The 23878-nt window shown below is 48.3% G+C and overlaps 1 protein-coding gene and 1 pseudogene across 2 annotated transcripts in view; both read right to left on the bottom strand.

Annotated features, from left to right (window-relative positions):
• The window catches only part of prkd2 (protein kinase D2), a 73397-nt gene that overhangs the window by 13977 nt on the left and 35542 nt on the right, over positions 1-23878 (bottom strand). For both annotated transcript variants that reach the window (XM_071359301.1, XM_071359302.1), the window contains exons 2-8: positions 4969-5107; positions 4156-4287; positions 2203-2504; positions 1730-1913; positions 1509-1580; positions 792-954; positions 597-708 (exon numbers count right to left, since the gene is read on the bottom strand). In XM_071359301.1, the coding sequence (XP_071215402.1) occupies positions 597-708; positions 792-954; positions 1509-1580; positions 1730-1913; positions 2203-2504; positions 4156-4287; positions 4969-5107 (1104 nt within the window). The remainder of the gene's footprint in view (positions 1-596; positions 709-791; positions 955-1508; positions 1581-1729; positions 1914-2202; positions 2505-4155; positions 4288-4968; positions 5108-23878) is intronic.
• On the bottom strand, positions 22060-22116 carry LOC139549867 (U7 small nuclear RNA; annotated as a pseudogene).

Here is a 23878-nt window from a genome sequence, read left to right on the forward strand (position 1 = left end):
GTGTGTACTTGTACCCCGGCATCTACGACCTACGTACTAATTATTAATTCAGTCTTTTTACAGTCCCTAATCTAAAGCGAGTGCTATTTATACTTTATAAATATGTTAAAAAAAAAATTAAAAAAAATTGGAGTGACCAGTGTAATTTCTCACAAAATGATGGGCATGCCATTGGTTAGCCGACTCAACTCAACGATTTACGGTGGAGTTGAGCGGCGACTAGTGTGAGCGGACTGGAGCTCCCACGTCACATAAAATGACACTAGTCGCCGCTCAATTCCAGCGTAAGTCGCAGAGTTGAGTTTAAATCGGCTAGCCATTTGGTAGACATTGCAGCAGTACCTGGTAAGAGAATAAGCACGCCAAAAAGAGTGACGCATAAGGAAATAGAAGTGTGTGAATAACTAGCTGACATTTACACACGGGGGAGCAATGATTAACAAAACGGCCAACACACAATTTATAAATGCCTTAGAAAATGTTAATTAGGTATCTTTGAAATAAGAGTAGAATACGTTTTTTGAAAAGAAGTCGAAAAAAAGATGGAATCTGGTGTGGTAGAGAAAACGTTTCACATTGCCAGTCAGTAGTATTACCAGTGTGTCCTTGTTGCTGTAGTGCACCATCCAGCCCTCTTTGATGGACGTGCTGGAGCGACGGGTGGTCTGCCTCATGGACTGAACCACCCTCATCAATGGGATGTTAGCGCTGAGGACCAGAGGGACAGGGTTAGGTGGTAGGTGGGTGTGATGCGTGTGTTATTGTGCGTGTGCGAACGCGTATGTGTCTACCTCTGGTCCCCGCTGACCCCATCCTGGCTGCTCTCAGGGGAGAAAGACCCAGGGATGCTGCAGGTCTCGTCTGAATCGTCCATCAGAGAAGACTTGTCCGAGTCGGCATACTCACTACTGTAGTCCATGGGCACCTCGTGGTCCACACTGGGACTCAACATGTCTGGAGGAGAGAGGAGGACAGAGCCAGCCACACATGACTACAAAGAGATGTAGAAAATAGACAGACAAAATAGCATAACACCCCTTTCCATTACAAAGCCCATTATACCAGTGTGTGAGTAGGGCAGTACTTACAACTTCTGTTGTCTGAGAAAAAAAAATGTGACAAGTACTATATAATATTAGGACTCATATATATATATATATATATATATATATATGTACTAATATTGCATATAATATTGGCAGGTATGGATGTGGGTACGCAGACCCACAAGCCACTGCGGCCCCTCATGACGAATTTTGTTTTTTGTGTCCCCTATCAAAGTTACCCATCCCTGCTGTAGACAATGTAAAAACAATTGTGGGACTCCCAATCACAGCCGGAAGTGATACAGCCTGGATTCGAACCAGGGACTGTAGTGACGCCTCTTGCACTGAGATGCAGTGCCTTAGACCGCTGCGCCACTAAAGTGTGGCTCAAAAAAATCATGGCCACACTTCTAGCAACATGACACAACATGACACAACAAAGACGTGTTCTGTCAGCTTTACCTCCTATGGTCTCCCCCAGACAGTCGTTGGGAACCTTGTACGCACAGCGCTTGTGGCAGTTGAACTTGCAGTCTACGACACAACACGAACAATCAACGGCATTGTTAGACAGTTTATCTCCTTCCAATATGCACTCCAAATAAGTTATCCCCCTCGTGATAAACCCTTGGGGCCCCCACACTAACCTTTGACCCCACACTAACCTTTGACCCCACACTAACCTTTGCATTGCAGCCCTTGTCTGAAGAGGCCCCGGAGCAGCCTCTTGCAGTACTGGCACACGGTGGGGCGCGTGTAGGAGTGCACGGCGAACGTGTGTGGCACCTTCACTTTGCTCATCAGGATCTTGTCCAGGTGCACCGGCCGGCCCGTGTAGAACCGCCGCGCCTCGCTGGGGGTTCGCGGCTGGGGACGGGAGGAGACGGAGAAACTCAAATGATAACGCTCTATCCATTTCCACGTATGTAAATCAGTGTTGGCGTTCCAGAACTAATCACACAGAGCCAAGGTTAGAGCTCAATGCCATTTCAACTCAGTCGATTCAAGGGGAAGTACACTGACCCCACTCCAATTCTCCCAAAAAGCAACGAGTCAATTTACTTCCCGAATTGATTGAATTGAAATGGAAGTGACCTCAACTCTGCACAGAGCAGTGTCCTAACAATGACAAAGTGAAGTTGAGTGGATGAAGTACCATCTGAGTGTTAGCGCGGGCCATGGGTCTAGTGATGGAGGGGCTGGTGGACAGGCCCAGGGATGCTGACGCGGTACAGGTGGAGTTCGAGAGCGTCTGGGCGGTGTGAGGGCGGATCAGGCTGGCATCCTCCATGCAGGTGCTGACTGAGCTGGAGCCCACGCTGCTCAGGGACTCGCTGGTGGACAGACGCAGTGACTGGCTACTGTTCAGAGACGTGGTGGACAGGCGCCGCTTGCGCGCGCCGCTGCAGTTGTTGGGGATGCTGAAGGCACAGCGCTTGTGGTAGTTCAATCCACAGCCTGCAGAGAGAAAGCGGAGGAGAGAATTTTGGTATTTCGTATTTTATTAGGATCATATAAATCAATACATACACACAAACTATCTAGGAGAAATAGTGGAGAGGCGTTGTGCCGTGAGGTGTTGCTTTATCTGTTTTTTTTAAACCAGGTTTGCTGTTTAATTGAGCAATATGAGATGGAAACGGAGTTCCATGCAATAAGGGCTCTATATAATACTGTACGCTTTCTTGGATTTGTTCTGGATTTGAGGACTGTGAAAAGACCCCTGGTGGCATGTCTGGTGGGGTAAGTGTGTGTGTTTCTTAGAAATGATGAATGTTTATGAATGCTTACGAATGTTTCTTATAAAAAGAAGAAGTGATGCAGTCAGTCTCTCCTCAACTCTTAGCCAAGAGAGACTGGCATGCATAGTATTTATATTAGCCCTCTGATTACAATGAAGAGCAAGTATGTGTCGCTCTGTTCTGGGCCAGCTGCAGCTTAACTAGGTCTTTCCTTGCAGCACTCGACCACATGACTGGACAATAATCAAGATAAGACAAAACTAGAGCCTGCAGAACTTGCTTTTTGGAGTGTGGTGTCAAAAAAAATCAAAGCATCTCTTTATTGTGGATATACCTCTCCCCATCTTTACAATACTGAATCTATATGGTTTGACCATGACAGTTTACAATCTAAGGTAACGCCAAGTAATTTAGTCTCCTCAACTTGTTCAACAGCCACACCATTCATTACCAGATTCTGCTGAGGTCTAGATCGTAGGGAATTATTTGTACCAAATACAATGCTCTTAGATTTAGAAATGTTCAGGACTAGTTTATTACTGGCCACCCATTCCAAAACAGACTGGAACTCATTGTTAAGGGTTTCAGTGTCTTCATTAGCTGTGGTTGCTGATGCGTATATGGTTGAATCATCAGCATACATGGAAACACATGCTTTGTTTAATGCCAGTGGCAGGTCATTGGTAAAAAATAGAAAAGAGTAGAGGGCCTAGAGAGCTGCCTTGCGGTACACCCCACTTCACATGTTTGACGTTAGAGAAGCTTCCATTAAAGAAAACCCTTTGAGTTCTAGTAGATAGATGGCTCTGAATCCACAATATGGAAGAGGTTGAAAAGCCATAACTCATACATATTTTGAACAACAGGTTATGGTCAATAATATCGAAGGCTGCACTGAACTCTAACAGTACAGCTCCCACAATCTTCTTATTATCAATTTATTAAAAACCAATCAGTAATTTGTGTCAGTGCAGTACATGTTGAGTGCCCTTCTCTATAAGCATGCTGAAAGTCCGTTGTTCATTTGTTTACAGAGAAATAGCATTGTATTTGGACAAACACCATTTTCTACAACAGTTTGCTAAGAGCTGGCAGCGAAAGAGACAGGGAGAGAGAGGAGGTAGGAAGTTGAGGGGAAATGACTTTGCTGATGGCTACTTTTTTGAGGAAAATGTACTTACCATCACTGAGATATGTGGTTGTCCCACCTAGCTATCATAAGACGAACGCACTAACTGTAAGTCGCTAAATGACTAAAATGTCAATGTAAATCACCACAAACCCATGCTCTTCTTTAGACCAAATGTTTATCGGGCAGGCAGAGCAGAACAGCACCCCCCCCCCATCTCTCTTTCTCTCTCTCATACCGTCACATTTGAGGCCCTGTCTGACCAGTCCAAACAGCATCTCTCCACAGTGGTCACAGAAGGCCGGGGAACGGTATGAGTGGACATTCAGGGCATGAGGTCGAATCTGGAAGTCCTCAAAGGTGGCAGCAGCTGCAGACAGACAACACACAGAGGAACACAACAGTCAGTCTGGGTATCAACCTGTCAATCACTTTAGCAATGATATGTTTGTGAATATGCTCTATGCTCCGGCATTTTGGAGCTGAGATCAAATGTTACATATGAGGCAATAGTACAGAATGTCATTTTTTCTTAACTTTAGTGTATTTTCATACAAGTTTGTTTTTCTGGTTAGAAATGAGAGTGCTGTTGTATCTAGTCTTCAATTTGCATAAGTCATCAGTATTTGGACAAACTCACTTATAGTGTAGTCAAACATTTCAAAAAGTAAAAAGGTTTTGTATTTTGGTCCAATAATCCCTGCACACAATGACTACACGAAGCTTGTGACCTTATTGGACGGATTTGCTGTTTGTTTTGGTTGTGTTTCGGATCATGCTTGGGCCAAATCCCAAAATCTGGAATATAGAGCCAAATTTAAAAATGGTAGCTTCACCGTCCAAATACATATGGTGTTGAGTGCATGGTGTTATGCACGTTTCCTCCGTCTCTACTCCGTGTTCATTAAAATAAGGACGCGAGGGAAAGGAACAGAGACGGTTAGGAGGTATAAGAGGATGAGAAGATCAGAGAGAAAAAGAGGAGGGGACCAGGAAGAGGAGGACGGGCGGATGAAAAGAGAGCAGAAGTGGACGAGCGACTGCTACCCACCAGAGAGTACCACCTCCACCAGGTCTCCCTCCTGGATGTCCTGGGTAGCCTTGACCAGCTGCAGGATGTTGTTGGTACCTGTGTCATGTTTAAATAGCAGGATCTTGTCATAGATGCCATAGAAGCCACACTCTGGGAACTACAACAGAGACAGAGAGACAGAGACAGAGACAGAGAGAGAGAGAGAGACAGAGGGACAGAGCGAGAGAGAGAGACAGAGACAGACATAGCGAGAGAGACAGAGACAGAGAGAGAGAAAGAGAGAGAGAGACAAAGAGAGAGAAAATAGGTTAATACCTCATTCAAACATTTTTTATAATTTCATCATCTCTAAAATCAATGTAATCTCGGATACAGTGCTGTACCGTCATAATGCATGTGAGAGGGAGAAGAGACATATGACGTGTAGCCTACGGAAATGCTATAATGGTGTCACAACAAAGTTGGTGAGATTTGAAATAAATGCTGACAAAACAGAGGCAAGTTTTTTTTTGCATAGTGACAGGCTGCAGGTGTGCCCCCAGTGGACAACTCTGCTCACTTAGTGAAGCGTTACGGAAGGATACCACAAGGAGAAGTGGTGGCACGCACACACATACACATTGATAGGCCTATGCATGCAGGCATGCACCTGGCAACTGGGTGGTGAGTTCGGGGGAAGGGGGGGTAATTAACCGTTTCCTGTTGTGCGTGTGGCTCTCTCTCTCTCACACACACACACACACACACACACTATTCTGAGAAAACCATGGGGGACACATGGCAAACATACACACACACACCTATAGTGGGCTCCCAAATTATTGACACCCTTGATAAAGATGAGCAATAATGACTATGTTAAATAAATTATTAAAATACTGTATTGTATGCTCGACAAAATGGGGAAAGTATATTATTTTATACTATTTCAATTGCTTAGAGATTTTGTTTAACAAGTAATACTTTTTTTCTCAAAAAGGTAGGGGTAAAAATGACTGACGCCCCTAAAGATTCTTATAAAATAAAGTAGTCAAAAGTTTAGTATTAGGTCTCATGTTCCTAGCACACAATGTGACTCTACGAACTTCCTGGATGCATTTGCAGTTTATTTTGGTTGTGTTCTCAGATGATTTTGTGCCCAACATAAATGAAAATCGGGTCATTTTGGAGTCCCTTTTATTGTAAATGAGAATAGAATATATTTCTAAACACTTCTACGGTCCCGTGGATGCTACCGTAAATTGCGGACAATCCTGAACGAACCGTGACTAATAAATGAGTGAGAACGTTTCAGAGGGTCAAAGATCATACCTCCAAGACATGCTAACCTCCCCTGTTATTGGGAATGGTGAGAGGTAAGCACGTCTTGGGGCCATGTCAATCATTTCAGATCCCACTGTATATAATGCAAAATAATAATTCAGCTACCGAGCAGTTAAATGTATTGATAGAGAGTTTGAAAAAGATACATTATAAATGGTGCAAAATGAAAGTATCAGAGTCGGCAGATGTCAATTCAAATTCACAGCTGACTGGGCATCACTGTTACAATGAAACTTCCCCCGAGCAACGGAACTGAGAAACAACAATCAAATCACATTTTATTTGTCACATGCTTCGTAAACAACAGGTGTAGACAGCAAAATTCGTACTTTCCCCAACAATGCAGAGTTTAGAATATATAGAAATGGTGACACGAGGAAAAAGTACACAGTGAATAATGAATAACAATAACGAGTCAAAACAACACGCTATATACAGAGAGTACCAGAACCGAGTCGATGCGCAGGGGTACGAGGTAATTGAGGTAGCTATGTACATATACTGTAGGTAGTGGTAAAGTGAGTAGGCGACAGGATAGATAATAGACAACGCCATCTCATACCCAATCAGGCATAACAACAGCACAGCCAAGCCTGCTGATGGGAACAACTCAACACTGTCTGGCACAACACACACACCTTGCCAATCCCACCCTAAAAAGGAACACACTGTGCCCATTTGTCCTCCTGGATTAACACACCAAATCTGAGAGTTACGCACATGGCCAGTGACCAGCGATGGGCAAGGGTGCTCTGTTACATACAGACAGACCTCATCGAAAAAGACACAGGGGTAACACTATACCCGTCACACACACACACACACACACACACACACACACACACACACACACACACACACACACACACACACACACACACACACACACACACACACACACACACACACACACACACACACACACACACACACACACACACACACACACGAAAGTGCCCCGGCAGTTATGAAAGCGTCAGTCAAAGCCACCTAAGCGAGGCTAGGTGGTTGTATGGACAGCCTCGGGCACCTGAATAGTTAATATAGTCTGGTTCAGGTCAGCAGCACTATACATGTTCCAGGGCACGGGTCAACACAGCTGGGACATGATCTCTTCCCCCAGCAGCACAAGAATACCCAGGATCCTGTATAAAACAGTCGGCAGATACAGGTTATGAAATAGAATGGCTTGATGGTGGCATCCAATGCAGAATGCTGGTAATGTTAGCAAGGGAATTGGTCAATCTGGGTCATCTATGACAGCCAGGTGGTGACCTCTCCCATACGGGGCGTGGCACCGGTATGTTCAATTTGTATACTAGGCGTGTCAAAGAGATGACGGGGTTATGGGATAGGGATACTCTTTTACTAGAAGAGAGGAGAGTAAGGCCAATATGCTGGAACTTACATAATGTAACATGAAATAGCTAACATCAGAACACTGGGGCTGGTCAAGAGGAAGCAGGCCCTACGACATAGCCTCGCTCTCGCTCCTACCAACTCACCCATACGGTTGACTTTCAGACTGGCGAGGGGAATATGAAATAAGCCCGTCAACTTCTGGACGCACAGTTGACTTGACTACACCCTCAATTTCACTCCCTAGTTTTGGAACACTTGTGCATATGGCGGAGGTGCACGTAAACAGGCAAATGGAGGGCCGAGAGGCGAGGGAAAGAGACTGGTTTGGGATTCAACATCTGTCTTTACCCCTGGTTGCTCCCATGATTCCACCTTACAGCCCATCTGGCCAGACCCTACACTAACAGGAAGAGGGAAGTGGAAGAAGGGAGGGAACTTGTTTGTCTGCCCTCTATTAAAGACCAACATTTGAGAAAAATGTGCACACTCTTGGCATTCTCTCAACCAGCTTCACCTGGAATGCTTTTCCAACGGTCTTCAAGGAGTTCCCACATATGCTGAGCACTGGGCTGCTTTTACTTAACTCTGTGGTCCAACTCATCTCAAACCATCTCAATTGTGTTGAGGTCGGGTGATAGTGAAGGACAGGTCATCTGATGCAGGACTCCATCACTCTCCTTCATGGTCAAATAGCCCTGACATAGTTTTGATGTCTTCACTATTATTCTAAAATGTAGAAAATAGTAAAAATAAAGAAAAACCCTTGAATGAGTAGGTGTGTCCAAACTTTTGACTGGTACTGTAGGTAGCAAAAGAGTTGAGAAATAGATTCTCGATGTGCCGATTCCATGGCACATGATTTATGATCTGATTCGCAAAAGAGTTTTTCAATTGAAATGATTATACAAAACTCTTGCCACAAACAGAATGTTATGTATATGGGGCATAGAAAAATCTGCAGAGATGAGATGGTTGTATGTAGAAACAGAATCATTAGATCAATTATTTTGGTATTTCCCCTATATACAGTAGCTTGTTCTGGTGACAGATATTATGTTTCAGCCATTCCTGAACCTATCTTAAATTAACACTACAAATAGCACCGTTGGGAGATTTGGAAAGCCATAGTAAATCAATAAACAATAATATTTTATAAGTTAAAGTTAAATATTTTTAGTAAAAGTATTATCATATATTACAATAATACTATTAGTAAAATATATTTATCTTTAACTTACAATCTTTAGATTCTATGCGATTAGACAGGTTCAGAATTTATGTGAAACATCGCAGCACAATTGAAAAATATATGGCACATGGAAATCATAAGAGGGCGGTTTACGGAGATAGGTGGGATGGACTGAGAGTAGCTGAGGGGTGGGTTTACGGAGATAGGTGGGATGGACTGAGAGTAGCTGAGGGGTGGGTTTACAGAGATAGGTGGGATGGACTGAGAGTAGCTGAGGGGTGGGTTTACAGAGATAGGTGGGATGGACTGAGAGTAGCTGAGGGGTGGGTTTACAGAGATAGGTGGGATGGACAGAGTAGCTGAGGGGTGGTGTTACGGAGATAGATGGGATGGACTGAGAGTAGCTGAGGGGTGGGTTTACGGAGATAGGTGGGATGGACTGAGAGTAGCTGAGGGGTGGGTTTACAGAAATAGGTGGGATGGACAGAGTAGCTGAGGGGTGGTGTTACGGAGATAGGTGGGATGGACTGAGAGTAGCTGAGGGGTGGGTTTACGGAGATAGGTGGGATGGACAGAGTAGCTGAGGGGTGGTGTTACGGATATAGGTGGGATGGACAGAGTAGCTGAGGGGTGGTGTTACGGAGATAGGTGGGATGGACTGAGAGTAGCTGAGGGGTGGGTTTACGGATATAGGTGGGATGGACAGAGTAGCTGAGGGGTGGTGTTACGGAGATAAGTGGGATGGACTGAGAGTAGCTGAGGGGTGGGGTTAGGGAGATAGGTGGGATGGACAGAGTAGCTGAGGGGTGGGTTTACGGAGATAGGTGGGATGGACTGAGAGTAGCTGAGGGGTGGGTTTACGGATATAGGTGGGATGGACAGAGTAGCTGAGGGGTGGTGTTACGGAGATAGGTGGGATGGACTGAGAGTAGCTGAGGGGTGGGTTTACGGATATAGGTGGGATGGACAGAGTAGCTGAGGGGTGGTGTTACGGAGATAAGTGGGATGGACTGAGAGTAGCTGAGGGGTGGGGTTAGGGAGATAAGTGGGATGGACTGAGAGTAGCTGAGGGGTGGGGTTAGGGAGATAAGTGGGATGGACTGAGAGTAGCTGAGGGGTGGGGTTAGGGAGATAGGTGGGATGGACTGAGAGTAGCTGAGGGGTGGGGTTAGGGAGATAGGTGGGATGGACAGAGTAGCTGAGGGGTGGGTTTACGGAGATAGGTGGGATGGACAGAGTAGCTGAGGGGTGGTGTTACGGATATAGGTGGGATGGACAGAGAGTAGCTGAGGGGTGGGTTTACGGAGATAGGTGGGATGGACTGAGAGTAGCTGAGGGGTGGGTTTACAGAGATAGGTGGGATGGACAGAGTAGCTGAGGGGTGGTGTTACGGAGATAGATGGGATGGACTGAGAGTAGCTGAGGGGTGGGTTTACGGAGATAGGTGGGATGGACTGAGAGTAGCTGAGGGGTGGGTTTACAGAGATAGGTGGGATGGACAGAGTAGCTGAGGGGTGGTGTTACGGAGATAGGTGGGATGGACTGAGAGTAGCTGAGGGGTGGGTTTACGGAGATAGGTGGGATGGACAGAGTAGCTGAGGGGTGGTGTTACGGATATAGGTGGGATGGACAGAGTAGCTGAGGGGTGGTGTTACGGAGATAGGTGGGATGGACTGAGAGTAGCTGAGGAGTGGGTTTACGGATATAGGTGGGATGGACAGAGTAGCTGAGGGGTGGTGTTACGGAGATAAGTGGGATGGACTGAGAGTAGCTGAGGGGTGGGGTTAGGGAGATAGGTGGGATGGACAGAGTAGCTGAGGGGTGGGTTTACGGAGATAGGTGGGATGGACTGAGAGTAGCTGAGGGGTGGGTTTACGGATATAGGTGGGATGGACAGAGTAGCTGAGGGGTGGTGTTACGGAGATAAGTGGGATGGACTGAGAGTAGCTGAGGGGTGGGTATACGGATATAGGTGGGATGGACAGAGTAGCTGAGGGGTGGTGTTACGGATATAGGTGGGATGGACTGAGAGTAGCTGAGGGGTGGTGTTACGGATATAGGTGGGATGGACTAGAGTAGCTGAGGGGTGGGTTTACGGAGATAGGTGGGATGGACTGAGAGTAGCTGAGGGGTGGGGTTAGGGAGATAGGTGGGATGGACTGAGAGTAGCTGAGGGGTGGGTTTTACGGAGATAGGTGGGATGGACTGAGAGTAGCTGAGGTGTGGGTTTACGGAGATAGGTGGGATGGACTGAGAGTAGCTGAGGGGTGGGTTTACGGAGATAGGTGGGATGGACTGAGAGTAGCTGAGGGGTGGGTTTACGGAGATAAGTGGGATGGACTGAGAGTAGCTGAGGGGTGGTGTTATGGAGATAGGTGGGATGGACTGAGAGTAGCTGAGGGGTGGGTTTACGGAGATAGGTGGGATGGACTGAGAGTAGCTGAGGGGTGGGTTCACGGAGATAGGTGGGATGGACTGAGAGTAGCTGAGGGGTGGGTTTACGGAGATAGGTGGGATGGACTGAGAGTAGCTGAGGGGTGGGTTTACGGAGATAGGTGGGATGGACTGAGAGTAGCTGAGGGGTGGTGTTATGGAGATAGGTGGGATGGACTGAGAGTAGCTGAGGGGTGGGTTTACGGAGATAGGTGGGATGGACTGAGAGTAGCTGAGGGGTGGGTTTACGGAGATAGGTGGGATGGACTGAGAGTAGCTGAGGGGTGGGGTTAGGGAGATAGGTGGGATGGACTGAGAGTAGCTGAGGGGTGGGTTTACGGAGATAGGTGGGATGGACAGAGTAGCTGAGGGGTGATGTTACGGATATAGGTGGGATGGACAGAGTAGCTGAGGGGTGGTGTTACGGAGATAGGTGGGATGGACTGAGAGTAGCTGAGGGGTGGGTTTACGGATATAGGTGGGATGGACAGAGTAGCTGAGGGGTGGTGTTACGGAGATAAGTGGGATGGACTGAGAGTAGCTGAGGGGTGGGGTTAGGGAGATAGGTGGGATGGACAGAGTAGCTGAGGGGTGGGTTTACGGAGATAGGTGGGATGGACTGAGAGTAGCTGAGGGGTGGGTTTACGGATATAGGTGGGATGGACAGAGTAGCTGAGGGGTGGTGTTACGGAGATAAGTGGGATGGACTGAGAGTAGCTGAGGGGTGGGTATACGGATATAGGTGGGATGGACAGAGTAGCTGAGGGGTGGTGTTACGGATATAGGTGGGATGGACTGAGAGTAGCTGAGGGGTGGTGTTACGGATATAGGTGGGATGGACTAGAGTAGCTGAGGGGTGGGTTTACGGAGATAGGTGGGATGGACTGAGAGTAGCTGAGGGGTGGGGTTAGGGAGATAGGTGGGATGGACTGAGAGTAGCTGAGGGGTGGGTTTTACGGAGATAGGTGGGATGGACTGAGAGTAGCTGAGGTGTGGGTTTACGGAGATAGGTGGGATGGACTGAGAGTAGCTGAGGGGTGGGTTTACGGAGATAGGTGGGATGGACTGAGAGTAGCTGAGGGGTGGGTTTACGGAGATAAGTGGGATGGACTGAGAGTAGCTGAGGGGTGGTGTTATGGAGATAGGTGGGATGGACTGAGAGTAGCTGAGGGGTGGGTTTACGGAGATAGGTGGGATGGACTGAGAGTAGCTGAGGGGTGGGTTCACGGAGATAGGTGGGATGGACTGAGAGTAGCTGAGGGGTGGGTTTACGGAGATAGGTGGGATGGACTGAGAGTAGCTGAGGGGTGGGTTTACGGAGATAGGTGGGATGGACTGAGAGTAGCTGAGGGGTGGTGTTATGGAGATAGGTGGGATGGACTGAGAGTAGCTGAGGGGTGGGTTTACGGAGATAGGTGGGATGGACTGAGAGTAGCTGAGGGGTGGGTTTACGGAGATAGGTGGGATGGACTGAGAGTAGCTGAGGGGTGGGTTTTACGGAGATAGGTGGGATGGACTGAGAGTAGCTGAGGTGTGGGTTTTACGGAGATAGGTGGGATGGACTGAGAGTAGCTGAGGGGTGGGTTTACGGAGATAGGTGGGATGGACTGAGAGTAGCTGAGGGGTGGGTTTACGGAGATAGGTGGGATGGACAGAGTAGCTGAGGGGTGGTGTTACGGATATAGGTGGGATGGACTGAGAGTAGCTGAGGGGTGGTGTTACGGATATAGGTGGGATGGACTAGAGTAGCTGAGGGGTGGGTTTACGGAGATAGGTGGGATGGACTGAGAGTAGCTGAGGGGTGGGGTTAGGGAGATAGGTGGGATGGACTGAGAGTAGCTGAGGGGTGGGTTTTACGGAGATAGGTGGGATGGACTGAGAGTAGCTGAGGTGTGGGTTTACGGAGATAGGTGGGATGGACTGAGAGTAGCTGAGGGGTGGGTTTACGGAGATAGGTGGGATGGACTGAGAGTCGCTGAGGGGTGGGTTTACGGAGATAAGTGGGATGGACTGAGAGTAGCTGAGGGGTGGTGTTATGGAGATAGGTGGGATGGACTGAGAGTAGCTGAGGGGTGGGTTTACGGAGATAGGTGGGATGGACTGAGAGTAGCTGAGGGGTGGGTTCACGGAGATAGGTGGGATGGACTGAGAGTAGCTGAGGGGTGGGTTTACGGAGATAGGTGGGATGGACTGAGAGTAGCTGAGGGGTGGGTTTACGGAGATAGGTGGGATGGACTGAGAGTAGCTGAGGGGTGGTGTTATGGAGATAGGTGGGATGGACTGAGAGTAGCTGAGGGGTGGGTTTACGGAGATAGGTGGGATGGACTGAGAGTAGCTGAGGGGTGGGTTTACGGAGATAGGTGGGATGGACTGAGAGTAGCTGAGGGGTGGGTTTTACGGAGATAGGTGGGATGGACTGAGAGTAGCTGAGGGGTGGGTTTTACGGAGATAGGTGGGATGGACTGAGAGTAGCTGAGGGGTGGGTTTACGGAGATAGGTGGGATGGACTGAGAGTAGCTGAGGGGTGGGTTTACGGAGATAGGTGGGATGGACAGAGTAGCTGAGGGGTGGGTTTACGGAGATAGGTGGGATGGACTGAGAGTAGCTGAGGGGTGGGTTTACGGAGATAAGTGGAATGGACTGAGAGTAGCTGAGGGATGGGTTTACGGAGATAGGTGGGATGGACAGAGTAGCTGAGGGGTGGGTTTACGGAGATAGGTGGGATGGACAGAGTAGCTGAGGGGTGGGTTTACGGAGATAGGTGGGATGGACAGAGTAGCTGAGGGGTGGGTTTACGGAGATAGGTGGGATGGACAGAGTAGCTGAGGGGTGGGTTTACGGAGATAGGTGGGATGGACAGAGTAGCTGAGGGGTGGTGTTACGGAGATAAGTGGGATGGACTGAGAGTAGCTGAGGGGTGGGTTTACGGATATAGGTGGGATGGACAGAGTAGCTGAGGGGTGGTGTTACGGAGATAAGTGGGATGGACTGAGAGTAGCTGAGGGGTGGGTATACGGATATAGGTGGGATGGACAGAGTAGCTGAGGGGTGGTGTTACGGAGATAAGTGGGATGGACTGAGAGTAGCTGAGGGGTGGGGTTAGGGAGATAGGTGGGATGGACAGAGTAGCTGAGGGGTGGGTTTACGGAGATAGGTGGGATGGACAGAGTAGCTGAGGGGTGGTGTTACGGATATAGGTGGGATGGACTGAGAGTAGCTGAGGGGTGGTGTTACGGATATAGGTGGGATGGACTAGAGTAGCTGAGGGGTGGGTTTACGGAGATAGGTGGGATGGACTGAGAGTAGCTGAGGGGTGGGGTTAGGGAGATAGGTGGGATGGACTGAGAGTAGCTGAGGGGTGGGGTTAGGGAGATAGGTGGGATGGACTGAGAGTAGCTGAGGGGTGGGTTTTACGGAGATAGGTGGGATGGACTGAGAGTAGCTGAGGTGTGGGTTTACGGAGATAGGTGGGATGGACTGAGAGTAGCTGAGGGGTGGGTTTACGGAGATAGGTGGGATGGACTGAGAGTAGCTGAGGGGTGGGTTTACGGAGATAAGTGGGATGGACTGAGAGTAGCTGAGGGGTGGTGTTATGGAGATAGGTGGGATGGACTGAGAGTAGCTGAGGGGTGGGTTTACGGAGATAGGTGGGATGGACTGAGAGTAGCTGAGGGGTGGGTTCACGGAGATAGGTGGGATGGACTGAGAGTAGCTGAGGGGTGGGTTCACGGAGATAGGTGGGATGGACTGAGAGTAGCTGAGGGGTGGGTTTACGGAGATAGGTGGGATGGACTGAGAGTAGCTGAGGGGTGGGTTTACGGAGATAGGTGGGATGGACTGAGAGTAGCTGAGGGGTGGTGTTATGGAGATAGGTGGGATGGACTGAGAGTAGCTGAGGGGTGGGTTTACGGAGATAGGTGGGATGGACTGAGAGTAGCTGAGGGGTGGGTTTACGGAGATAGGTGGGATGGACTGAGAGTAGCTGAGGGGTGGGTTTTACGGAGATAGGTGGGATGGACTGAGAGTAGCTGAGGGGTGGGTTTTACGGAGATAGGTGGGATGGACTGAGAGTAGCTGAGGGGTGGGTTTACGGAGATAGGTGGGATGGACTGAGAGTAGCTGAGGGGTGGGTTTACGGAGATAGGTGGGATGGACAGAGTAGCTGAGGGGTGGGTTTACGGAGATAGGTGGGATGGACTGAGAGTAGCTGAGGGGTGGGTTTACGGAGATAAGTGGAATGGACTGAGAGTAGCTGAGGGATGGGTTTACGGAGATAGGTGGGATGGACAGAGTAGCTGAGGGGTGGGTTTACGGAGATAGGTGGGATGGACAGAGTAGCTGAGGGGTGGGTTTACGGAGATAGGTGGGATGGACAGAGTAGCTGAGGGGTGGGTTTACGGAGATAGGTGGGATGGACAGAGTAGCTGAGGGGTGGGTTTACGGAGATAGGTGGGATGGACAGAGTAGCTGAGGGGTGGTGTTACGGAGATAAGTGGGATGGACTGAGAGTAGCTGAGGGGTGGGTTTACGGATATAGGTGGGATGGACAGAGTAGCTGAGGGGTGGTGTTACGGAGATAAGTGGGATGGACTGAGAGTAGCTGAGGGGTGGGTATACGGATATAGGTGGGATGGACAGAGTAGCTGAGGGGTGGTGTTACGGAGATAAGTGGGATGGACTGAGAGTAGCTGAGGGGTGGGGTTAGGGAGATAGGTGGGATGGACAGAGTAGCTGAGGGGTGGGTTTACGGAGATAGGTGGGATGGACAGAGTAGCTGAGGGGTGGTGTTACGGATATAGGTGGGATGGACTGAGAGTAGCTGAGGGGTGGTGTTACGGATATAGGTGGGATGGACTAGAGTAGCTGAGGGGTGGGTTTACGGAGATAGGTGGGATGGACTGAGAGTAGCTGAGGGGTGGGGTTAGGGAGATAGGTGGGATGGACTGAGAGTAGCTGAGGGGTGGGTTTTACGGAGATAGGTGGGATGGACTGAGAGTAGCTGAGGTGTGGGTTTACGGAGATAGGTGGGATGGACTGAGAGTAGCTGAGGGGTGGGTTTACGGAGATAGGTGGGATGGACTGAGAGTAGCTGAGGGGTGGGTTTACGGAGATAAGTGGGATGGACTGAGAGTAGCTGAGGGGTGGTGTTATGGAGATAGGTGGGATGGACTGAGAGTAGCTGAGGGGTGGGTTTACGGAGATAGGTGGGATGGACTGAGAGTAGCTGAGGGGTGGGTTCACGGAGATAGGTGGGATGGACTGAGAGTAGCTGAGGGGTGGGTTCACGGAGATAGGTGGGATGGACTGAGAGTAGCTGAGGGGTGGGTTTACGGAGATAGGTGGGATGGACTGAGAGTAGCTGAGGGGTGGGTTTACGGAGATAGGTGGGATGGACTGAGAGTAGCTGAGGGGTGGGTTTACGGAGATAGGTGGGATGGACTGAGAGTAGCTGAGGGGTGGTGTTATGGAGATAGGTGGGATGGACTGAGAGTAGCTGAGGGGTGGGTTTTACGGAGATAGGTGGGATGGACTGAGAGTAGCTGAGGGGTGGGTTTTACGGAGATAGGTGGGATGGACTGAGAGTAGCTGAGGGGTGGGTTTACGGAGATAGGTGGGATGGACTGAGAGTAGCTGAGGGGTGGGTTTACGGAGATAGGTAGGATGGACTGAGAGTAGCTGAGGGGTGGGTTTACGGAGATAGGTGGGATGGACAGAGTAGCTGAGGGGTGGGTTTACGGAGATAGGTGGGATGGACTGAGAGTAGCTGAGGGGTGGGTTTACGGAGATAAGTGGAATGGACTGAGAGTAGCTGAGGGATGGGTTTACGGAGATAGGTGGGATGGACTGAGTAGCTGAGGGGTGGGTTTACGGAGATAGGTGGGATGGACAGAGTAGCTGAGGGGTGGGTTTACGGAGATAGGTGGGATGGACAGAGTAGCTGAGGGGTGGGTTTACGGAGATAGGTGGGATGGACAGAGTAGCTGAGGGGTGGTGTTACGGAGATAAGTGGGATGGACTGAGAGTAGCTGAGGGGTGGGTTTACGGATATAGGTGGGATGGACAGAGTAGCTGAGGGGTGGTGTTACGGAGATAAGTGGGATGGACTGAGAGTAGCTGAGGGGTGGGGTTAGGGAGATAAGTGGGATGGACTGAGAGTAGCTGAGGGGTGGGGTTAGGGAAATAAGTGGGATGGACTGAGAGTAGCTGAGGGGTGGGGTTAGGGAGATAGGTGGGATGGACAGAGTAGCTGAGGGGTGGGTTTACGGAGATAGGTGGGATGGACTGAGAGTAGCTGAGGGATGGGTTTACGGAGATAGGTGGGATGGACTGAGTAGCTGAGGGGTGGGTTTACGGAGATAGGTGGGATGGACAGAGTAGCTGAGGGGTGGGTTTACGGAGATAGGTGGGATGGACAGAGTAGCTGAGGGGTGGGTTTACGGAGATAGGTGGGATGGACAGAGTAGCTGAGGGGTGGGTTTACGGAGATAGGTGGGATGGACAGAGTAGCTGAGGGGTGGGTTTACGGAGATAAGTGGGATGGACTGAGAGTAGCTGAGGGGTGAGTTTACGGAGATAGGTGGGATGGACAGAGTAGCTGAGGGGTGGTGTTACGGAGATAGGTGGGATGGACTGAGAGTAGCTGAGGGGTGGTGTTACGGAGATAGGTGGGATGGACAGAGTAGCTGAGGGGTGGTGTTACGGAGATATTTTTTTTTTACAAAAATAATGTAAAGACTTGTGACATATATGTAAAATGTGTGTAGAATGTACATGTGTAGAATAACAACAAAAATCTGTAAAAACAAAAACAGGAAGAGGGAACCCTGCGCTCCGCCTCAAAGCACACACCACACATGTACACACACACACACACACACACACACTTCAACTCTTCTTCTCCTTGGTACTAGACACCAAACACAACCTCCTATACACACTGACATTACACACGGCCTCCTGTACACACTGCACACACTCCCACAGTCCCTCCGTTTCCGTCTCTGCTGTTCACCAAACACACCCTCTTTCTTTCACCCAGTGGGGAATCCATAACAGCACATTTGAGGGAGGCCAAGAGCTTGGCTTGTCTCCCTGCCAAACACCACAACACTGTTAGCCCACTCAACCCAGCCGGGTCTGCTACTGAACAGGAGTCAACAACACAGACAGTGAGACACACTCCAGACCTGGCCTGTCCCAATACCCAGAACCTTACTGCTCACACACTAACCTTCCAACTCCGTTAGTCAACACCACACCCAGACCTGCTACAGGGCCAGACCAGAACTCTGTCGCCATACCCAGGAACCTAACTGCTCCCACACTAACCTTCCAACTCCGTTAGTCAACACCACACCCAGACCTGCTACAGGGCCAGACCAGAACTCTGTCACCACAGACCTACTCCAGGTCATAATATCCATCTCCCCCCGAACCAAACCACAGTAGTGGCCCTAATCACAACACACTGTCCCACTATCCCGGTACACCACACCCTGCCATGCTGCTGCTGTTAACCAGAGCTAAAGAAAGATTCATACCAGCCAAATGACTCCACAGCCATCGCCTTCCCACCCTTCCCCTCCGACGGAAAGACAGACCCCAGCCGATCCACACTAAACCCCGCAAGGCATGCATGGGCAATTACTGTGGTTCTACTGACCGAGGCAAACATAGGCCTTCAGCAGCTTCCAATGTTCTCAACAACGCCTCCTCCGCACACTGTAGCTCCGCCGGCGTCCTCCTAGCCTTGATGTGGATGATAACAATAGTATTAGCCTAGCTGCCAGTGTCTTTCTGCTTTGGCCAATTTGGTTGGAGGCAAGCCGAGGCAACGACGTAGCATTATCTGACACGTAGGCTAGATGACGTAAGCAAACATCCCTTTTCACTGGCCTTAAGTCTTCTACTTTTTAGTGGAGTGACTTGTGGTGGGAGTAACAGCACATCCTCTCTTTCCCAGTATCTGGCTTAGCATAGTGTATGGGCAGCATAGTGTACTGAGCTTCTAAGCAGTAGTCTGTATCTAAATGCATGGAGGCTATGTGCGTATTTATTTGCACAAGCGTTGTTTGTACAGTATGTATTCAGACAATGGGATTCGGGTGCAATCATACCTACTGGCAGATAGAGTTAGTTAGCTTGCCTGGAGACAGGGCTGTGTCTCTAGCAAGCGTCTTTGTGTTGCCAAGGATTAGGTTTCCCGTCTGCTCCTCCTCAGGCCAATGCCTTCATTATGACTGACTGGTAAATTACGGAGGCCCTCCTCTCCCTCTCTCGATCCTGCCATATTCCTCCTTTGTTTTTCCCTCCCCCTTCCTACTTTTCTCCCGCCCTACTCTCTCTCGACTCCCCTCTTACCTGACTCCTCCGCTCGCTCAACTCTGCCTCCTCTTTCTATCACTGTCATCCTCTGCTCTCCTGCTATTCCTGCTTTAGAATGAGCTACTACCCAGAGTGCTCAGAGGCAGAGTTGCCCAGCCCAAGGTAAAACACCTGACATGCATCCGTCCCGTCAGGACGGCAGGGGCCTTTCCAACCACTCCTTCCAACCCCAGTAAATCTAGATGAAATACCTCAGGTTGTCGCTAATAAGCAATGATGCTATTGCCAATTTGCTCCGTTTATCCTGTCTATCATGGCCATCCTAGCTAACTGTTAGGTTCTAAAACAGAGGAAAAGCTAACTATAAAAAAAGAAATCTCAAACCAAGTTTATTCGCCCACTGGGTCAGACACAGACGTGTTCCCAACAGCACAAGTATATAGACCCCACTTTAGGCGAAGTCGCCTCCTCTTCTCTGAACAAAACATCTTTGTTGCTAGGCAGGAAATTAAGTGACGTGGGTAATAAACTGTTCCGTGTCCCTTCATGTGACCTGACCTCGGCCCCCCCATTCCTCACTGACCCACAGCTCTCTACCTTTATCAGTGACCGCAACCACGGCTCATATCCAACCTTAACTGACCCCACCATAATCCCACCTCCTACAGATAACCATTCACTTCTGGTGTAGAAACCAGACTGTGGCCCTTCTCCTTTCCATAGGACACCTGATGTCTAACAACAACATGGTCAGACAGAAGGTAAACGTTCTGCATTCCCCGCTCTCCCGCAGTACCGTGAACAAGGATATTTCCCATCACTAATAAGCAATGATACTATTGCCAATTTGCCACGTTTATCCTTTCTAGCATGGCCATATAGTGACTACGCTCCACCTCCTCCGCTGGCTCCGACTTCTTCCTGCCCCCGTCATTCAGAAGCCAAACAAACATGGGGAGAAATGTGTCCACCGGTGAGGTGGGTTCATTCCCTCTATTAGCAGATGAAGTCATGTGGCTGTTGGCTGTGACTGAGGGGAGGGAGTTCTGGCTGGACTGGCTACTGGCTGGAGGGGCTCTGCTGCTGGGTTTAATGTTAGACGATCAAAGTCTCCAGGATTTCTGGGTATGACCTCTTCCTTCTAGCCTGGGTACTAGTCTGTTTCGGCTCTCTTGCCAACTCCATAAGGATTTGTCATGCCAAACATGTTCGGCTTGACAATGGAGTAGGAACAAGCAAAAGAAAACAGATCTGGAACAAGAGAAGGGCTTACCAAGAAAAACTTCCAACAGGACTAATTTGTGGTAGATATTAGTCGTGGGACTCAACAGAAAAGCAGAGATTGATTTATTTTAGCTCACTCGATTGTTCAGGATCTGGGACAAGGCTGTATTCATTCTATTCTTACTGACTGGACTCTATTTTGAGTCGCACAGAGAGTAGAAGGGTAGAAAGATGACCCTATAGTAGTCCGTATAGTAGCCAGGCCTCGTCCAAAAAATGTCCTACAGACTGCACGTTATCCCTTTCGCTGGGTGTCCACCATGTCGCCACCGTCAATAACCACAAGAATCTTTATCTTGTCCAAACACCAGTAATGAAAATACACACACATCAAAAAATATCAAAACATCAGCACTCAAAACAAACATAGTGACGTCAAGGGTACACACACACACACACACACACACAAACACACACACAAATGAATAGGCTGGGTGTCATGGAGAAGTCTCTTTGAGAGTGAAATGGAAGCTCAGAGAACAATATATTCTATTCATACACAATATTTTCCATTCAAACACAATGATGTCACGCTCCACAGCACTGCACTCCCATCTGTTTGTTTGTTTACTGCTTCCTTGTTTCTTTGAACAGTGTTATCACCTGACCTCCTGGTCGTCTGATGTGATCCAGGCTGTATTCAGTAGCCTCTGGCAGAGAGGTCTTTGTCCTGCTGCACAGTCTCAGAATGTGGCTTCTCTTGACATCAACTTTTCTCTCCATTCTTTTCCCTCTCTCTCTTTCTTTTGTCTCTTGAGGCTAAGGGCTTGATTCAATCAGTGTTATCGCGCGATTTAAAAAAAAAAAAAAAAAAAAAAAAAAGGTGAGGCAAATTTTCGATAGAGCCAACATGTGCAGCTTTTACCGTAAATACAGTCTCGGCTAAAGCGGGAACGCAGCTTTTAAATCGAGCTACAACACGCTAGGGATGGAATCGAGCCCTATATTGTTTTCCTTTCGCTCCTGTCTTGGATCGACCAGACATATCGAGACCACGTCGGTAGAACATGATAGGATTAAATGTTGTTGGAAAACGACATTCTGTTGGGAAATGAGGCATGTCAGAACCATGTCACAACTATGCTCATTCCCATATAAAAAATTTAAAAAGACTATAGTATTCACTGTAGTGTTATTGCAGACTGTAGTATCTAGTATAGTGTTTGTGTTTAATTATCTTTGACATAGAAGTGGGGGACTTTCTCCTTGAGGAAACCTACTGGAGAAATGCTAAAAGAGCTTCTTCTCTTTTCTATAACCTGTAGGGAACACGGTATATTGTCTATACTTGGCATGTAGGTTTCTCACTTACGGGTGGCACAAATTGGGATATGAGCGAGGGGAATGGGCAGGGTATATGCAAATTAAATACTGTAGTATTTACTACAGTTTTAAAAAAGTGTGGTGTTTTTGCAGACTGTAGTCTTTTTGCGGACATTACTGTAGTATTTACTACAGTGTTTTTTTTAACGGATACTACTCTTATATTTACTATAGTATTCTACAATATACTAAAACATTCTATAGCAAGTACTACACATGATCAAGGGAAACTACAGTGTGTGGTATAGAATTGAGTATTACACTGTAGAACACTATAGTAAGCACTACACGATCAAGGGATACTACAGTATGTAGTATAGTACTCTGCAGTATACTACAGTGTACTATAGAATTCTATAGTAAGTACTGTAGTATTCTAGAGTCAACTCCCAAACATTTATTAAAGTGGTATCCCTGAGACGGATCAGAGTGGGACAGATATCTTTCAGAGTATTGCTTCATCTATCACACTTGATACTTCAACACTACACACACTAGCAAGCAATCAGGCTGAGTCAAATATATCACAACGACACACACGACCACCGCCACCGCCAACGTCCGTTTCCGCCCTTTGAGGAGCCCTCTACTTCGTTACTAGACGTATCAGAGGGCCTCAGAGTTAGGCGACGAGATATAAATAGCCTGTCTAGGTGTGAAGCGCAGAGCAGAGGGGGCCGGTCCAACCCAGAGTTCTATTTTTTTACATCCTCACCACGACTTCCTCCCTGCAGCTCAACATGCTCTCGACGCGGTCCACATACGACCGCCCGGGCCTCGCGCTGAGGTGGTGAGAAAAGACAAGCTCGAAAAGCTACGGCTCCACTAAGTCCCCGCCTGGCGCAACTGACTGGAGACCTACAACCGGGTGAACGTTGACACGTGAGGGTTTTTGTGGTGACCTCTCCTAGGACTAACTCTCATTTAGAGCGTTCATAGCATTCTACAGTGCTTACACCATGGCATCGCGGCAACAGAAAGGACTGTGTATATGACCACAGAAAGAGGAACCGTTTATAACCTCAAAGTCCCTTTCTATCTGTCTGTGGCACGCAGGTGGTTTTATTTGGCCCCCCAAGTTTTCGGAGCAAATTATTATCATTGTTGTTTTATAGAATTTTCTCTGTTGGACATAAGACTATAAAAACGTCAGGAAATCAGCTCCAAGTGATCTCAATTTTGGAAATATGGTCCAAAGTATTCCCAAGCATAATAAAGAGACATATGATCGTATACAAATAATAACAATTGATTGGATTTATATAACGCTTTTCTACCAACTGGAGGTAATCAAAGCGCTTTAAATAGCAGAGGGAAACTCACTTCATTCACCATCAATTTTTAGCAAACAAATCAGTGCTGCACGGCGACCATTTTGTGCCAGAACGATCACCACACATCAGCTATCAGGAGGAGAGGTGAGGAGTGATATGCGCCAATTGGGAATGAGGGGGATGATTAGGTGGCTATGATGGAATGTGGCCAGGTTGGGAATTTAGCCATGAAACCGGGGTGAACACGCCTACTCTTACAATAAGTGCCATGGGATTTTGAAAAAGCACAGAGAGTCGGGACACCCGTTTTAACGTCCCATCCGAAAGACGGCATCCTACACAGGGCAATGTCCCCAAATGTAATCAAGGTTTGAAATTATGTTTTAATCAAAAAATATATATGTTTGAGCTTCTT

This window comes from Salvelinus alpinus, chromosome 22 (genome assembly GCF_045679555.1).
Source record: "Salvelinus alpinus chromosome 22, SLU_Salpinus.1, whole genome shotgun sequence".
NCBI classification, from domain to species: domain Eukaryota; kingdom Metazoa; phylum Chordata; class Actinopteri; order Salmoniformes; family Salmonidae; genus Salvelinus; species Salvelinus alpinus.